The sequence below is a fragment of the Salmo trutta genome, unplaced genomic scaffold (assembly GCF_901001165.1).
Source record: "Salmo trutta unplaced genomic scaffold, fSalTru1.1, whole genome shotgun sequence".
In the NCBI taxonomy this organism is placed as follows: Eukaryota; Metazoa; Chordata; class Actinopteri; order Salmoniformes; family Salmonidae; genus Salmo; species Salmo trutta.
In genome coordinates, this window is record NW_021823195.1 from 1,337,345 (window position 1) to 1,353,402 (window position 16,058).

At 37.7% G+C, this 16,058-nt stretch overlaps 1 protein-coding gene across 1 annotated transcript in view; it reads left to right on the top strand.

The window, feature by feature from the left end:
- Positions 1-6,746: 6,746 nt before the first annotated feature.
- The window catches only part of LOC115189580 (phytanoyl-CoA hydroxylase-interacting protein-like), a 30,270-nt gene continuing 20,958 nt past the window's right edge, over positions 6,747-16,058 (top strand). The window contains exons 1-2 of the mRNA XM_029748201.1: positions 6,747-6,981; positions 14,622-14,818. Of these exons, the coding sequence (XP_029604061.1) occupies positions 6,876-6,981; positions 14,622-14,818 (303 nt within the window). The 5' untranslated portion in view covers positions 6,747-6,875. The remainder of the gene's footprint in view (positions 6,982-14,621; positions 14,819-16,058) is intronic.

Here is a 16,058-nt window from a genome sequence, read left to right on the forward strand (position 1 = left end):
TGTTCTATATTGTTGTAGTGTTCTATATTGTTGAAGTGTTCTATATTGTTGTAGTGTTCTATATTGTTATAGTGTTCTATATTGTTGTAGTGTTCTATATTGTTATAGTGTTCTATATTGTTATAGTGTTCTATAGTGTTCTATATTATTATAGTGTTCTATATTGTTGTAGTGTTCTATATTGTTATAGTGTTCTATATTGTTGTAGTGTTCTACATTATTATAGGTTTCTATATTGTTGTAGTGTTCTATATTGTTGAAGTGTTCTATATTGTTGTAGTATTCCATATTGTTATAGTGTTCTATATTGTTGTAGTGTTCTACATTATTATAGTGTTCTATATTGTTGTAGTGTTCTATATTGTTGTAGTGTTCTATATTGTTGTAGTGTTCTATATTGTTCTAGTGTTATATATTATTATAGTGTTCTATATTGTTCTAGTGTTCTATATTGTTGTAGTGTTCTATATTGTTCTAGTGTTCTATTTTGTTGTAGTGTTCTATATTATTATAGTGTTCTATATTGTTGTAGTGTTCTATATTATTATAGTGTTCTATATGTTGTAGTGTTCTATATTGTTGTAGTGTTCTATAGTGTTCTATAGTGTTCTATATTGTTATAGTGTTCTATAGTGTTCTATATTATTATAGTGTTCTATATTGTTGTAGTGTTCTATATTGTTATAGTGTTCTATAGTGTTCTATATTATTATAGTGTTCTATATTGTTGTAGTGTTCTATATTGTTATAGTGTTCTATATTGTTGTAGTGTTCTACATTATTATAGTGTTCTCTATGTTGTAGTGTTCTATATTGTTGAAGTGTTCTATATTGTTGTAGTGTTCTATAGTGTTCTATAGTGTTCTATATTGTTATAGTGTTCTATAGTGTTCTATATTATTATAGTGTTCTATATTGTTGTAGTGTTCTATATTGTTATAGTGTTCTATATTGTTGTAGTGTTCTACATTATTATAGTGTTCTATATTGTTGTAGTGTTCTATATTGTTGAAGTGTTCTATATTGTTGTAGTGTTCTATATTGTTATAGTGTTCTATATTGTTGTAGTGTTCTATATTGTTATAGTGTTCTATATTGTTATAGTGTTCTATAGTGTTCTATAGTGTTCTATAGTGTTCTATATTATTATAGTGTTCTATATTGTTGTAGTGTTCTATATTGTTATAGTGTTCTATATTGTTGTAGTGTTCTACATTATTATAGTGTTCTATATTGTTGTAGTGTTCTATATTGTTGAAGTGTTCTATATTGTTGTAGTATTCCATATTGTTATAGTGTTCTATATTGTTGTAGTGTTCTACATTATTATAGTGTTCTATATTGTTGTAGTGTTCTATATTGTTGTAGTGTTCTATATTGTTGTAGTGTTCTATATTGTTCTAGTGTTATATATTATTATAGTGTTCTATATTGTTCTAGTGTTCTATATTGTTGTAGTGTTCTATATTGTTCTAGTGTTCTATTTTGTTGTAGTGTTCTATATTATTATAGTGTTCTATATTGTTGTAGTGTTCTATATTGTTGTAGTGTTCTATATTGTTGTAGTGTTCTATATTGTTGTAGTGTTCTATATTGTTGTAGTGTTCTATATTGTTGTAGTGTTCTATATTGTTATAGTGTTCTATATTGTTCTAGTGTTATATATTATTATAGTGTTCTATATTGTTATAGTGTTCTATATTGTTATAGTGTTCTATAGTGTTCTATATTATTATAGTGTTCTATATTGTTGTAGTGTTCTATATTGTTCTAGTGTTCTATATTGTTATAGTGTTCTATAGTGTTATAGTGTTCTATAGTTTTATAGTGTTCTATATTGTTATAGTGTTCTATATTATTATAGTGTTCTATATTGTTATAGTGTTCTATATTGTTGTCGTGTTCTATATTGTTGTAGTGTTCTATATTGTTGTAGTGTTCTATATTGTTATAGTGTTCTATATTGTTGTAGTGTTCTATATTATTATAGTGTTCTATATTGTTGTAGTGTTCTATATTGTTGTAGTGTTCTATAATATTATAGTGTTCTATATTGTTGTAGTGTTCTATATTGTTCTATATTATAGTGTTCTATAGTGTTCTATATTATTATAGTGTTCTATATTGTTGTAGTGTTCTATATCGTTGTAGTGTTCTATATTGTTGTAGTGTTCTATATTATTATAGTGTTCTATATTGTTCTATATTATAGTGTTCTATAGTGTTCTATATTATTATAGTGTTCTATATTGTTGTAGTGTTCTATATTGTTGAAGTGTTCTATATTGTTGTCGTGTTCTATATTATTATAGTGTTCTATATTGTTGTAGTGTTCTATATTGTTGTAGTGTTCTATATTATTATAGTGTTCTATAGTGTTCTATATTATTATAGTGTTCTATAGTGTTCTATATTATTATAGTGTTCTATATTGTTGTAGTGTTCTATATTATTATAGTGTTCTATAGTGTTATAGTGTTCTATAGTGTTATAGTGTTATAGTGTTGTATATTGTTTTAGTGTTCTATATTGTTATAGTGTTCTATATTATTATAGTGTTCTATATTGTTATAGTGTTCTATATTGTTATAGTGTTCTATATTGTTATAGTGTTCTATATTGTTTTAGTGTTCTATATTGTTTTAGTGTTCTATATTATTATAGTGTTCTATATTGTTATAGTGTTCTATATTGTTGTAGTGTTCTATATTGTTATAGTGTTCTATATTGTTTTAGTGTTCTATATTGTTTTAGTGTTCTATATTGTTATAATGTTCCATGTTGTTGTAGTGTTCTATATTATTATAGTGTTCCATATTGTTGTAGTGTTCTGTATTGTTATTGTGTTCTATATTGTTTGTGTTCTATATTATTATAGTGTTCTATATTATTATAGTGTTCTATAGTGTTCTATAGTGTTCTATATTATTATAGTGTTCTATATTATTATAGTGTTCTATATTATTATAGTGTTCTATATTGTTGTAGTGTTCTATATTGTTGTAGTGTTCTATATTATTATAGTGTTCTATATTGTTATAGTGTTCTATATTGTTATAGTGTTCTATATTATTATAGTGTTCTATATTATTATAGTGTTCTATATTATTATAGTGTTCTATATTGTTATAGTGTTCTATATTGTTGTAGTGTTCTATATTATTATAGTGTTCTATATTATTATAGTGTTCTATAGTGTTCTATAGTGTTCTATATTATTATAGTGTTCTATATTGTTGTAGTGTTCTATATTATTATAGTATTCTATAGTGTTCTATATTATTATAGTGTTCTATATTGTTGTAGTGTTCTATATTATTATAATGTTCTATAGTGTTCTATATTGTTGTAGTGTTCTATATTGTTGTAGTGTTCTGTATTGTTATTGTGTTCTATATTGTTTTAGTGTTCTATATTGTTGTAGTGTTCTATATTGTTCTAGTGTTCTATATTATTATTGTGTTCTATATTGTTGTAGTGTTCTATATTGTTGTAGTGTTCTATATTGTTCTAGTGTTCTGTATTATTATAGTGTTCTATATTGTTATAGTGTTCTATATTGTTGTAGTGTTCTATAGTGTTATAGTGTTCTATAGTGTTCTATATTATTATTGTGTTCTATATTGTTGTAGTGCTCTATATTGTTGTAGTGTTCTATATTGTTGTAGTGTTCTATATTATTATAGTGTTCTATATTGTTGTAGTGTTCTATATTATTATAGTGTTCTATATTATTATAGTGTTCTATAATATTATAGTGTTCTATATTGTTTTAGTGTTCTATATTGTTGGAGTGTTCTATATTATTATAGTGTTCTATATTGTTTTAGTGTTCTATATTATTATAGTTTTCTATATTGTTTTAGTGTTCTATATTATTATAGTGTTCTATATTGTTTTAGTGTTCTATATTGTTATAGTGTTCTATATTATTATAGTGTTCTATATTGTTTTAGTGTTCTATATTATTATAGTGTTCTATATTGTTTTAGTGTTCTATATTGTTATAGTGTTCTATATTATTATAGTGTTCTATATTGTTTTAGTGTTCTATATTATTATAGTTTTCTATATTGTTTTAGTGTTCTATATTATTATAGTGTTCTATATTGTTTTAGTGTTCTATATTGTTATAGTTTTCTATATTATTATAGTGTTCTATATTGTTGTAGTGTTCTATATTGTTGTAGTGTTCTATATTATTATAGTGTTCTATATTGTTTTAGTGTTCTATATTGTTATAGTGTTCTATATTATTATAGTGTTCTATATTGTTATAGTGTTCTGTATTGTTATAGTGTTCTATATTGTTTTAGTGTTCTATATTGTTGTAGTGTTCTATATTATTATAGTGTTCTATATTGTTTTAGTGTTCTATATTATTATAGTGTTCTATATTGTTATAGTGTTCTATATTGTTTTAGTGTTCTGTATTATTATAGTGTTCTATATTGTTTTAGTGTTCTATATTATTATAGTGTTCTATATTGTTTTAGTGTTCTATATTGTTTTAGTGTTCTATATTGTTGTAGTGTTCTATATTGTTGTAGTGTTCTATATTGTTATATTGTTCTAGTGTTCTATATTGTTCTAGTGTTCTATATTGTTCTATAGTGTTCTATATTATTATAGTGTTCTATATTGTTTTAGTGTTCTATATTATTATAGTGTTCTATATTGTTGTAGTGTTCTATATTGTTTTAGTGTTCTATATTATTATAGTGTTCTATATTGTTTTAGTGTTCTATATTGTTATAGTGTTCTATATTGTTTTAGTGTTCTATATTGTTTTAGTGTTCTATATTGTTGTAGTGTTCTATATTGTTCTAGTGTTCTATATTGTTATATTGTTCTAGTGTTCTATATTGTTCTAGTGTTCTATATTGTTCTATAGTGTTCTATATTATTATAGTGTTCTTAACTATGAAGTTGTTCATGCTCTCAGCTTTATCATTAGAAAATAGACGCATAAAAAGATTCTGAGGATGAGCATCTTCAATATGTTCCCATTGTTCCTCTTTAGGATATTTAACTATATGTTGCAAGTAAAAGCCTTGGGTAGTGAGTTGATACAATTCCAAGTCTGGAAGGTTAAAACCTCCCTCAAACTTAGATGTAAAACGTTCCTTTTTATTCTATTTTATTTGCCCATAATGACCGAGTATACTTTTTAAAGAATGTCTTCGGTGAGGTAATTGGTATTACCAAAAATACATTTAAAAACCTTGACAACAGTGCAATTCTAAAGATGTTTATTCTACCTGTAAGATTTATGGGAAGATTATTCCATGTAATTAAATCTTGTTTCATATTGTTGAGTAATGGAATATCTTTATATTATATTTAATATTAATATTGTTTTGTGGTCCACTGAAAGGATTGCTGTAGATCATGAGTTATTTTTTATTTTTCCTATTGCCATTAATTTGTTTTCTTTCCACGTACATTTTATAACCTGAGATTTTTGAGTATTCTGAAAATACTTTTAGCAAAGGGGGTATTGAGTTTTCAATTTTGGTCCAGTATATCGGGAGATAATATGCAAATAAATGTAGTTTATATTCATGTTTACCAATACTGATACCTCTTACATTTGGGTCCCGTCTAATTTTTACTCATTTTTGTTATTATTTATTCACTGTATATTTATTCCTCATGTGACTATTTCATTAAAAAATATATATATTAATCTATCTATCTACAGTATCTATCTACAGTATCTATCTACAGTATCTATCTATCTATCTATCTATCTATCTATCTATCTATCTATCTAACTATCTATCTACAGTATCTATCTATCTACAGTATCTATCTATCTATCTATCTATCTATCTATCTATCTATCTATCTATCTATCTATCTATCTATCTATCTATCTATCTACAGTATCTATCTATCTACAGTATCTATCTATCTATCTATCTATCTATCTATCTATCTATCTATCTATCTATCTATCTATCTATCTATCTATCTATCTATCTATCTATCTGTCTATCTGTCTCTTTGAATCGGCATTGTTGGAAAGGACCCGTCAGTCAGCATTTCACTGTTAGTGTACACCTGTTGATTATGAAGCATGTGACAAATAACGATTTGATTTGATCTGATGGTGTGCCGTCACAGGTGAAGGTAGGTGCCTGCAGCCGGCATATTGTCACATTTCAAATGAAGTATTTACTGGCCTTCTCATTTATTTGTAGACCAAAATAGAGATGAATGTGAAGGCGACAGAGGTTTCATTGGAGCTGCGACACTGCGCAGCAGAGTAATCTGGTTACATCAGCCGTCATTTAATTCATTTTTTCTGCTAATCCCTGCTCTATGTTCTCTGCCCCGAGGCTAAATAAACACACGTGGCCTGTTACATCAGCAACGCATTAATAACACAATAACGTGTCTAATAGATAACGCCATGTTCCCTCCTTTTTCTCCATTTCTTTCCGTTTATCCACTGCGTCTCAGCGGGGACCGTTTGTCCAAGTAGTGCCGTGCCATGCCGCTGTGCTGAAGCTGCTTGAGTACTGGAAGGGGACCTGAGAGGAGCAGGGGGGGAGGAGGGGAGGGGGTAAGGGAAGAGGAGGGGAGGGGAGGAGGGGAGGGGATCAGAGGAGGAAGGGAGGGGAGGAGGGGAGGGGGTAAGGGAAGGGGATAAGGGAAGAGGAGGGCAGGGGGTAAGGGAAGAGGAGGGGAGGAGATCAGAGGAGGAAGGGAGGGGAGGAGGGGAGGGGGTAAGGGAAGAGGAGGGGATCAGAGGAGGAAGGGAGGGGAGGAGGGGAGCACTGAGCACAGCGAGTGACTGGACTGTGTATTGAAGGTGAAGATCAGTTCAGCACCACGAAGAGACAACAGTAGGAGACGCTGTAAAGGCCATGGAGGTTCCGCGTGTGGACGACGGCACCAGCAGCCCTGTCAGCCGCTGCGACGACATGATGGAGAACCTGAACCTGGACTTGATACAGCTGAGTGACAGAGAAGGTAAGGACCCTGGAGGGCGGCAGGGCCATGGCTTGAAGGAGCGGTGTGTAGCCTGCATTGGTCAAATCAAACTTTATTTGTCAAATGACCAACAAGTGCAGTTCAAGAAGAGGTAAGAAAATATTTACCAAATAAACGAAATAAAAAAATAAAAAGTAACACAATAACATAACAATAAGGAGGCTATATGCAGGGGGTCCCGGTACAGAGTCAATGTGGAGGCTATATACAGGGAGTCCCGGTACAGAGTCAATGTGTGGGGGCACCGGTTAGTTGAGGTAATATGTACATGTAGGTAGAGTTATTAAAGTGACTGTGCATAGATAATAACAGAGAGTAGCAGAGGCATAAAAGGGGGGGGGAGCTGTTTAGGAGCCTTGACCCATGTCAAAACCTTTCAGTCTCCTGAGGGGAATAGGTTTTGTCGTGCTCTCTTCACGACTGTCTTGGTGTTCTTGGACCATGTTAGTTTGTTGGTGACACAATCATCTCCTTAGTCTTGGTTACGTTGAGGGATAGGTTGTTATTCTGGCACCACCCGGCCAGGTCTCTGATCTCCTCCCTATAGGCTGTCTCGTTGTTGTCGGTGATCAGGCCTACCACTGTTGTGTCGTCTGCAAACGTAATGATGGTGTTGGAGTCGTGCCTGACCGTGCAGTCATGAGTGAACAGGGAGTACAGGAGGGGACTGAGCACGCACCCCTGGGGAGCTCCAGTGTTGAGGATCAGCGTAGCAGATGTGTTGTTACCTACCCTCACCACCTGGGGGTGGCCTGTCAGGAAGTCCAGGATCCAGTTGCAGAGGGAGGTGTTTAGTCCCAGGGTCCTTAGCTTAGTGATGAGCTTTGAGGGCACTATGGTGTTGAACGCTGAGCTGTAGTCAATGAATAACATTCTCACATAGGAGTTCCTTTTGTCCAGGAGGGAAAGGGCAGTGTGGAGCGCAATAGAGATTGCATCATCTGTGAATCTGTTAGGGCGGTATGCAAATTAGAGTGGGTCTAGGGTTTCTGGGATGATGGTGTTGATGTGAGCCATGACCAGCCTTTCAAAGCACTTCATGGCTACAGACGTGAGTGCTACGGGCGGGTCGGTAGTCATTTAGGCAGGTTACCTTGGTGTTCTTGGGCACAGGGACTATGGTGGTCTGCTTGAAACATGTTGGTATTACAGACTCAGACAGGGAGAGGTTGAAAATGTCAGTCAAGACAGTTGCCAGTTGGTCAGCGCATGCTCAGAGTACATGTCCTGGTAATCCGTCTGGCCCTGCGGCCTTGTGAATGTTGACCCGTTTAAAGGTCTTACTCACGTCGGCTACGGAAAGCTTGATCACACAATGGTCCGGAACAAATCAAATCAAATTGTATTTGTCACATGCGCCGAATACAACAGGTGTAGACCTTACAGTGAAATGCTTACTTACAAGCCCTTAACCAACGATGCAGTTTTAAGAAAATACCCCCAAAAAAGTAAGAGATAAGAATAACAATTAATTAAAGAGCAGCAGTAAATAACAATAGCGTGGCTATATACAGGGGGTATATAGTCTGGGTAGCCATTAGTCTGGGTAGCCATTTTGATTAGCTGTTCAGGAGTCTTATGGCTTGGGGGTAGAAGCTGTTTAGAAGCCTCTTTGACCTAGATTTGGTGCTCCGGTACCGCTTGCAGTGCGGTAGCAGAGAGAACAGTCTATGACTAGGGTGGCTTGGAGTCTTTGACAACTTTTAGGGCCTTCCTCTGACACCGCCTGGTATAGAGGTCCTGGATGGCAGGAAGTTTGGCCCTGGTGATGTGCTGGGCCATATGCACTACCCTCTGTAGTGCCTTGCGGTTGGATGCCGAGCAGTTTCCATGCCAGGCAGTGATGCATCCCGTCAGGATGCTGGTTCTCTCATGCATGATTCAGTGTTATTTGCCTCGAAGCGAGCATAGAAGTAGTTTAGCTCGTCTGGTAGGCTCGTGTCACTGGGCAGCTCTCGGCTGTGATTCCCTTTGTAGTCTGTAATGGTTTGCAAACCCTGCCACATCCGACGAGTGTCGGAGCTGGTGTAGTACGATTCGATCTTAGTCCTGTATTGACACTTTGCCTGTTTGATAGTTCGCTGGAGGGCATAGCGGGATTTCTTATAAGCTTCCTTATTAGAGTCCCGTTCCTTGATAACAGCAGCTCTAGCCTTTTGCTCAGTGCGATTGTTGCCTGTAATCCATGGCTTCTGGTTGGGGTATGTACGTACAGTCACTGTGGGGACGACGTCATCGATGCACTTATTGATAAAGCCAGTGACTGATGTGGTGTACTCCGCAATGCCATCGGAAGAATCCCAGAACATATTCCAGTCTGTGCAGCAAAACATTCCTGTAGCTTAGCATCTGCTTCATCTGACCACTCTTTTATTGACCGAGTCACTGGTGCTTCCTGCTTGAATTTCTGCTTGTAAGCAGGAATCAGGAGGATAGAATTATGGTCAGATTTGCCAAATGGAGGATGAGGGAGAGCTTTGTACGCGTCTCTGTGTGGAGTAAAGGTGGTCTCGAGTTTTTTCCCTCTGGTTGCACATTTAACATGCTGATAGGAATTTGGTAAAACAGATTTAAGTTTCCCTGCATTAAAGTCCCCGGCCTCTGGATAAGCGTTTTCCTATTTGCTTATGGCGGAATACAGCTCATTGAGTCCGGTCTTAGTGCCAGCATTGGTCTGTTGTGGTATGTAGACAGCTACGAAAAATACAGATGAAAACTCTAGGTAGATAGTGTGGTCTACAGCTTATCATGAGATACTCTACCTCAGGTGCGCAAAACCTCAAGACTTCCTTAGATATCGTGCACCAGCTGTTGTTTACATATATGCATTGTCCTCCACCCCTTGTCTTACCAGACGCCGCTGTTCTAGCCTGCCGATACAGCGTATAACCAGCCACCTGTATGTTGATAATGTCGTCGTTCATCTACGAATCCGTGAAGCATAAGATATTACAGCTTTTAATGTCCCCTTGGTACTTTAATCTTCCGCATAGGTCGTCGATTTTATTTTCCAATGATTGCACGTTAGCTAGTAGAACGGATGGCAGGGGGGGTTTATTCGATCACCTACGAATCCTCAGAAGGCAGCCCGACCTCCGTCCTCTTTTTCTCCCTCGTCTCTTCACACAAATGACGGGGATTTGGGCCTGTTCCCGGGAAAGAAGTATGTCATTCACGTCGGGCTTGTCGGACTCGTTAAAGGAAAAAAAGCTTCTTCCAGTTCGTGGTGAGTAATCACTGTTCTAATGTCCAGAAGTTCTTTTCGGTCATAAGCGGCAGTAGCAGCAACATTATGTACAAAATAAGTAAAAAACAATTGTTACAAACAACGCAAAAAAACGAACATAAAAACACAATCAGTTAGGAGCACATAACATCTGCCATCTTCTCTGGCGCCGTCTTTAGTAGTAGTGGTGGTAGTCAAGGTGTCTCATCAGGAAATTGAGCCTATCATAGTTCATGTGGGATCCAATGACTTTATGAAGGGCAGCTCAGAACTGCTGAAGATGGATTTTAAAGAACTGATTGGGTCACTACTTGACACCAACAAACACCCCATAATATGTGACCCTCTGCCCTCCCTAAATCGTGGCATTGAACGGTTCAGCAGACTTTTAGCCCTCCATAACTGGCTACCAGACTATTACAGCTCTGTGGGTGTAACATTTATTGACAATTTTGATACCTTCTGGAAACAAAGCTCGTATTATATAAGGAGGATGGGATCCAGCCAAATCATTTGTGTTCCTGGATCCTTTCACAGCATTATAAGGCTGCGTGGAGACAATGACTTATCAATGACCCCAAGCCCAGCTCAGCTAATCCCTAGCATTGTGTCGCTGAGTTGTCATAATGCTTCAGCAAATGTACATTATACCAGGGGTGCTGGAAGACACAATGTAAGTAACCTAATTTATGTCCCTCTAACTGCCCTGAATGCCTCTGCTGATCCTACAGCTATTGTATGAAGTAATCATGTGCCTTTGACCAGACTTATACTGTTAGCACTGAGGCGGTTTGCCTTAGCAGGAAATCCACCGTGTGCAGCTCACCCTGCACTAACGTAATTAACCTGAGCATGTCTACCTCCTGCTAAGCTTCCCGGTAAAGCAATGAAAACAACCAAGCATCCCAGAAAAGTGTTGAAAATTGCCCACATTAACATATGTAGCTTAATTTTTATTTCATTTTTTTATATAACTTTTATTCAACTAGGCAAGTCAGTTAAGAACTAATTATTATTTACAATGACGGCCTACTCCGGCCAAACCCGGACAACGCAGGGCCAACTGTCCTCCGCCCTATGGGACTCCCAATCACGGCCAGATGTGAGGCAGCCAGTTAAGAAACAAGGTTCATGAAATCAATAATTTGCTAGTAACAGATGACATTCATATTCTGACCATCTCTGAAACTCACTTAGATAACACCGTTGATGATACAGTGGCAGCAATACATGGTTATAAGATCTACAGAAATGCCAAAGGTGGAGGTGTGGCCACTTATATTCAGAACCACATTCCTGTAAAGCTTAGAGAGGATCTCATGTTAAATACTGTTGAAGTAATATGGTTACAGGTTCATCTGCATCACCTAAAGCCCATTCTGGTGGGAAGCTGCTATAGACCACCAAGTGCTAACACTCAGTATCTGTATAATGTTAAATACTGTTGAAGTAATATGGCTACAGGTTCATCTGCCTCACCTAAAGCCCATTCTGGTGGGAAGCTGCTATAGACCACCAAGTGTTTACAGTCAGTATCTGGATAACGTGTGAAATGCTTGATAATGTATTTTTTTACTTTATTTTATTTCACCTTTATTTAACCAGGTGGGCCAGTTGAGAACAAGTTCTCATTTACAACTGCGACCTGGCCAAGATAAAGCAAAGCAGTGCAACAAAAACAACAGAGTTACACATGGAATAAACAAACGTACAGTCAATAACTCAATAGAAAAAGTCTATATACAGTGTGTGCAAATGTAGTAAGATTAGGGAGGTAAGGCAATAAATAGGCCATAGTGGTGAAATAATTACAATTTAGCAATTAAACACTGGAGTGATAGATGGGCAGATGATGAATGTGCAAGTATAGAGACGGGGCTGCAAAGGGGCAAAAAAATAAAAAAACAATATGGGGGAGGTATTTGGATGGGCTATTTACAGATGGGCTATTTACAGATGGGCTGTGTACAGGTGCAGTGATCGGTAAGCTGCTCTGACAGCTGATGCTTAAAGTTAGTGAGGGAGATATAAGACTCCAGCTTCAGTGATTTTTGCAATTTGTTCCAGTCATTGGCAGCAGAGAACTGGAAGGAAAGGTGACCAAAGGAGGAATTGGCTTTGGGGATGACCAGCGAGATATACCTGCTGGAGAGCGTGCTACGGGTGGGTGTTGCTATGGTGACCAGTGAGCTGAGATAAGGCGGGGCTTTACCAAGAAAAGAATTATAGATGACTTGGAGCTAGTGGGTTTGGCGATGAATGTGTAGCGAGGGCCAGCCGACGAGAGCGTACAGGTCGCAGTGGTGGGTAGTAATGGGGCTTTGGTGACAAAACGGATGGCACTGTGATAGACTGCATCCAGTTTGCTGAGTAGAGTGTTGGAGGCTATTTTGTAAATGACGTCGCCGAAGTCGAGGATCGGTAGGATAGTCAGTTTTACGAGGGTATGTTTGGCAGCATCTGATATTAACTACAGGTTAAGTCTCCTTTCCTTTAGGGCTGATATTAACTACAGGTTAAGTCTCCTTTCCTTTAGGGCTGATATTAACTACAGGTTAAGTCTCCTTTCCTTTAGGGCTGATATTAACTACAGGTTAAGTCTCCTTTCCTTTATGGCTATATCCTATACCATTCTGTTACTACATACCACTGACAGTGGGCTATACCCCATACCATTCTGTTACTACATACCACTTACAGTGGGCTATACCCCATACCATTCTGTTACTACATACCACTGACAGTGGGCTATACCCATACCATTCTGTTACTACATACCACTGACAGTGGGCTATACCCCATACCATTCTGTTACTACATACCACTTACAGTGGGCTATACCCCATACCATTCTGTTACTACATACCACTTACAGTGGGCTATACCCCATACCATTCTGTTACTACATACCACTTACAGTGGGCTATATCCCATACCATTCTGTTACTACATACCACTGACAGTGGGCTATACCCATACCATTCTGTTACTACATACCACTTACAGTGGGCTATACCCCATACCATTCTGTTACTACATACCACTGACAGTGGGCTATACCCCATACCATTCTGTTACTACATACCACTTACAGTGGGCTATATCCCATACCATTCTGTTACTACATACCACTGACAGTGGGCTATACCCATACCATTCTGTTACTACATACCACTTACAGTGGGCTATACCCCATACCATTCTGTTACTACATACCACTTACAGTGGGCTATACCCCATACCATTCTGTTACTACATACCACTGACAGTGGGCTATACCCCATACCATTCTGTTACTACATACCACTTACAGTGGGCTATATCCCATACCATTCTGTTACTACATACCACTGACAGTGGGCTATACCCATACCATTCTGTTACTACATACCACTGACAGTGGGCTATATCCCATACCATTCTGTTACTACATACCACTTACAGTGGGCTATACCCCATACCATTCTGTTACTACATACCACTGACAGTGGGCTATACCCCATACCATTCTGTTACTACATACCACTTACAGTGGGCTATACCCCATACCATTCTGTTACTACATACCACTGACAGTGGGCTATACCCCATACCATTCTGTTACTACATACCACTTACAGTGAGCTATACCCCATACCATTCTGTTACTACATACCACTTACAGTGGGCTATACCCCATACCATTCTGTTACTACATACCACTGACAGTGGGCTATACCCCATACCATTCTGTTACTACATACCACTTACAGTGGGCTATACCCCATACCATTCTGTTACTACATACCACTGACAGTGGGCTATACCCCATACCATTCTGTTACTACATACCACTTACAGTGAGCTATACCCCATACCATTCTGTTACTACATACCACTTACAGTGAGCTATACCCCATACCATTCTGTTACTATTGTTACAACTGCCACACCCTCTACTTCTCATCCTGTCTCCCTAACCTGCCGCCACTCCCCCAGTGCTCTCTCTCCCTCTCCCTCACTCTCTCTCTCTCCCTCTTTCTCGCTCTCTCTCTCTCGCTCTCTCTCTCTCTCTCTCTCTCTCTCTCTCTCTCTCTCTCTCTCCCCCAGGACTCTCTCTCTCTCTCTCTCTCTCTCTCCCCCAGGACTCTCTCCCTCTCCCTCTCCCTCTCCCTCTCTCTCTCTCTCTCTCTCTCTCTCTCTCTCTCTCTCTCTCTCTCTCTCTCTCGCCTCTCTCTCTCCCTCTCTGTGTTGGTGTATCTGATTGTGTGAGAGGAGACAGGTGTGCTGGAGGCAGAGCAGATCCCCACCAGCTGCAACCTGCAAGCATATTGATCTCCTCTCCCTCTCTCTAATGCCTTTTTTGATTTATTTACTATTTGTTGACTGTGTTGTCTACTTCCTGTGTTGACAGGAAACAACTCTCAGGACAGAAGCATCGCGGAAAAGCAGGATCTTCCTGTTCCTCAGAACGTCAAGATCACCAATATCACCTGTGACTCCTTCAAGATCAACTGGGACATGGACTGTAGAGCCAAGGACCGCATCACTAACTACTTCCTAGACCTCAACAAGAAGGAGCACAACAACTCCAACAAGTTCAAACACAAGGTGCATCAATACAGTCAGTATATCAATACAGTCCATCAATACAGGTTAGGTACAGTCCATCTTATAGGTCAAACACAAGGTTAGATATGATACAGTACATTGTCATTGTTCAGATAACCTTCAAGGCTGTACGGTAATATACAGTTGAAGTAGGAAGTTTACATACGCCTTAGCCAAATACATTTAAACTCAGTTTTTCACAATTCCTGACATTTAATCCTAGTAAAAATTCCCTGTTTTAGGTCAGTTAGGATCACCACTTTATTTTAAGAATGTGAAATGTCAGAATAATAGTATAGAGAATGATTTATTTCAGCTTTTATTTCTTTCATCACATTCCCAGTGGGTCAGAAGTTTACATACACCCAATTAGTATTTGCTAGCATTGCCTTTAAATTGTTTAACTTGGGTCAAACGTTTCGGGTGGCCTTCCACAAGCTTCCCACAATAAGTTGGGTGCATTTTGTCCCATTCCTCCTGACAGACCTGGTGTAACTGAGTCAGGTTTGTAGGCCTCCTTGCTCACACACGCTTTTTCAGTTCTGCCCACAGATTCTCTATTGGATTGAGGTCAGGGCTTTGTGATGGCCACTCCAATACCTTGACTTTGTTGTCCTTAAGCCATTTTGCCACAACTTTGGAAGTATGCTTGGGGTCATTGTCCATTTGGAAGACCCATTTGCGACCAAGCTTTAACTTCCTGACTGATGTCTTGAGATGTTGATTAAATATATCCACATAATTTTCTTTCCTCATGATGCCATCTATTTTGTGCAGTGCACCAGTCCCTCCTGCAGCAAAGCACCCCCACAACATGATTCTGCAGCTCCCGTGCTTCACAGTTGGGATGGTGTTCTTCGGCTTGCAAGCCTCCCCCTTTTTCCTCCAAACATAATGATGGTCATTATGACCAAACAGTTCTATTTTTGTTTCATCAGACCAGATGACATTTCTCCAAGAAGTACAATCTTTGTCCCCATGTGCAGTTGCAAACCGTAGACTGGCTTTTTTATGGTGGTTTTGGAGCAGTTGCTTCTTCCTTGCTGAGCGGTCTTTCAGGTTATGTCGTTATAGGACTCGTTTAACTGTGGATATAGATACTTTTGTACCTGTTTCCTCCAGCATCTTCGCAAGGTCCTTTGCTGTTGTTCTGGGATTGATTTGCACTTTTCGCACCAAAGTACGTTCATCTCTAGAAGACAGAACGTGTCTCCTTCCTGAGCGGTATGACGGCTGCATG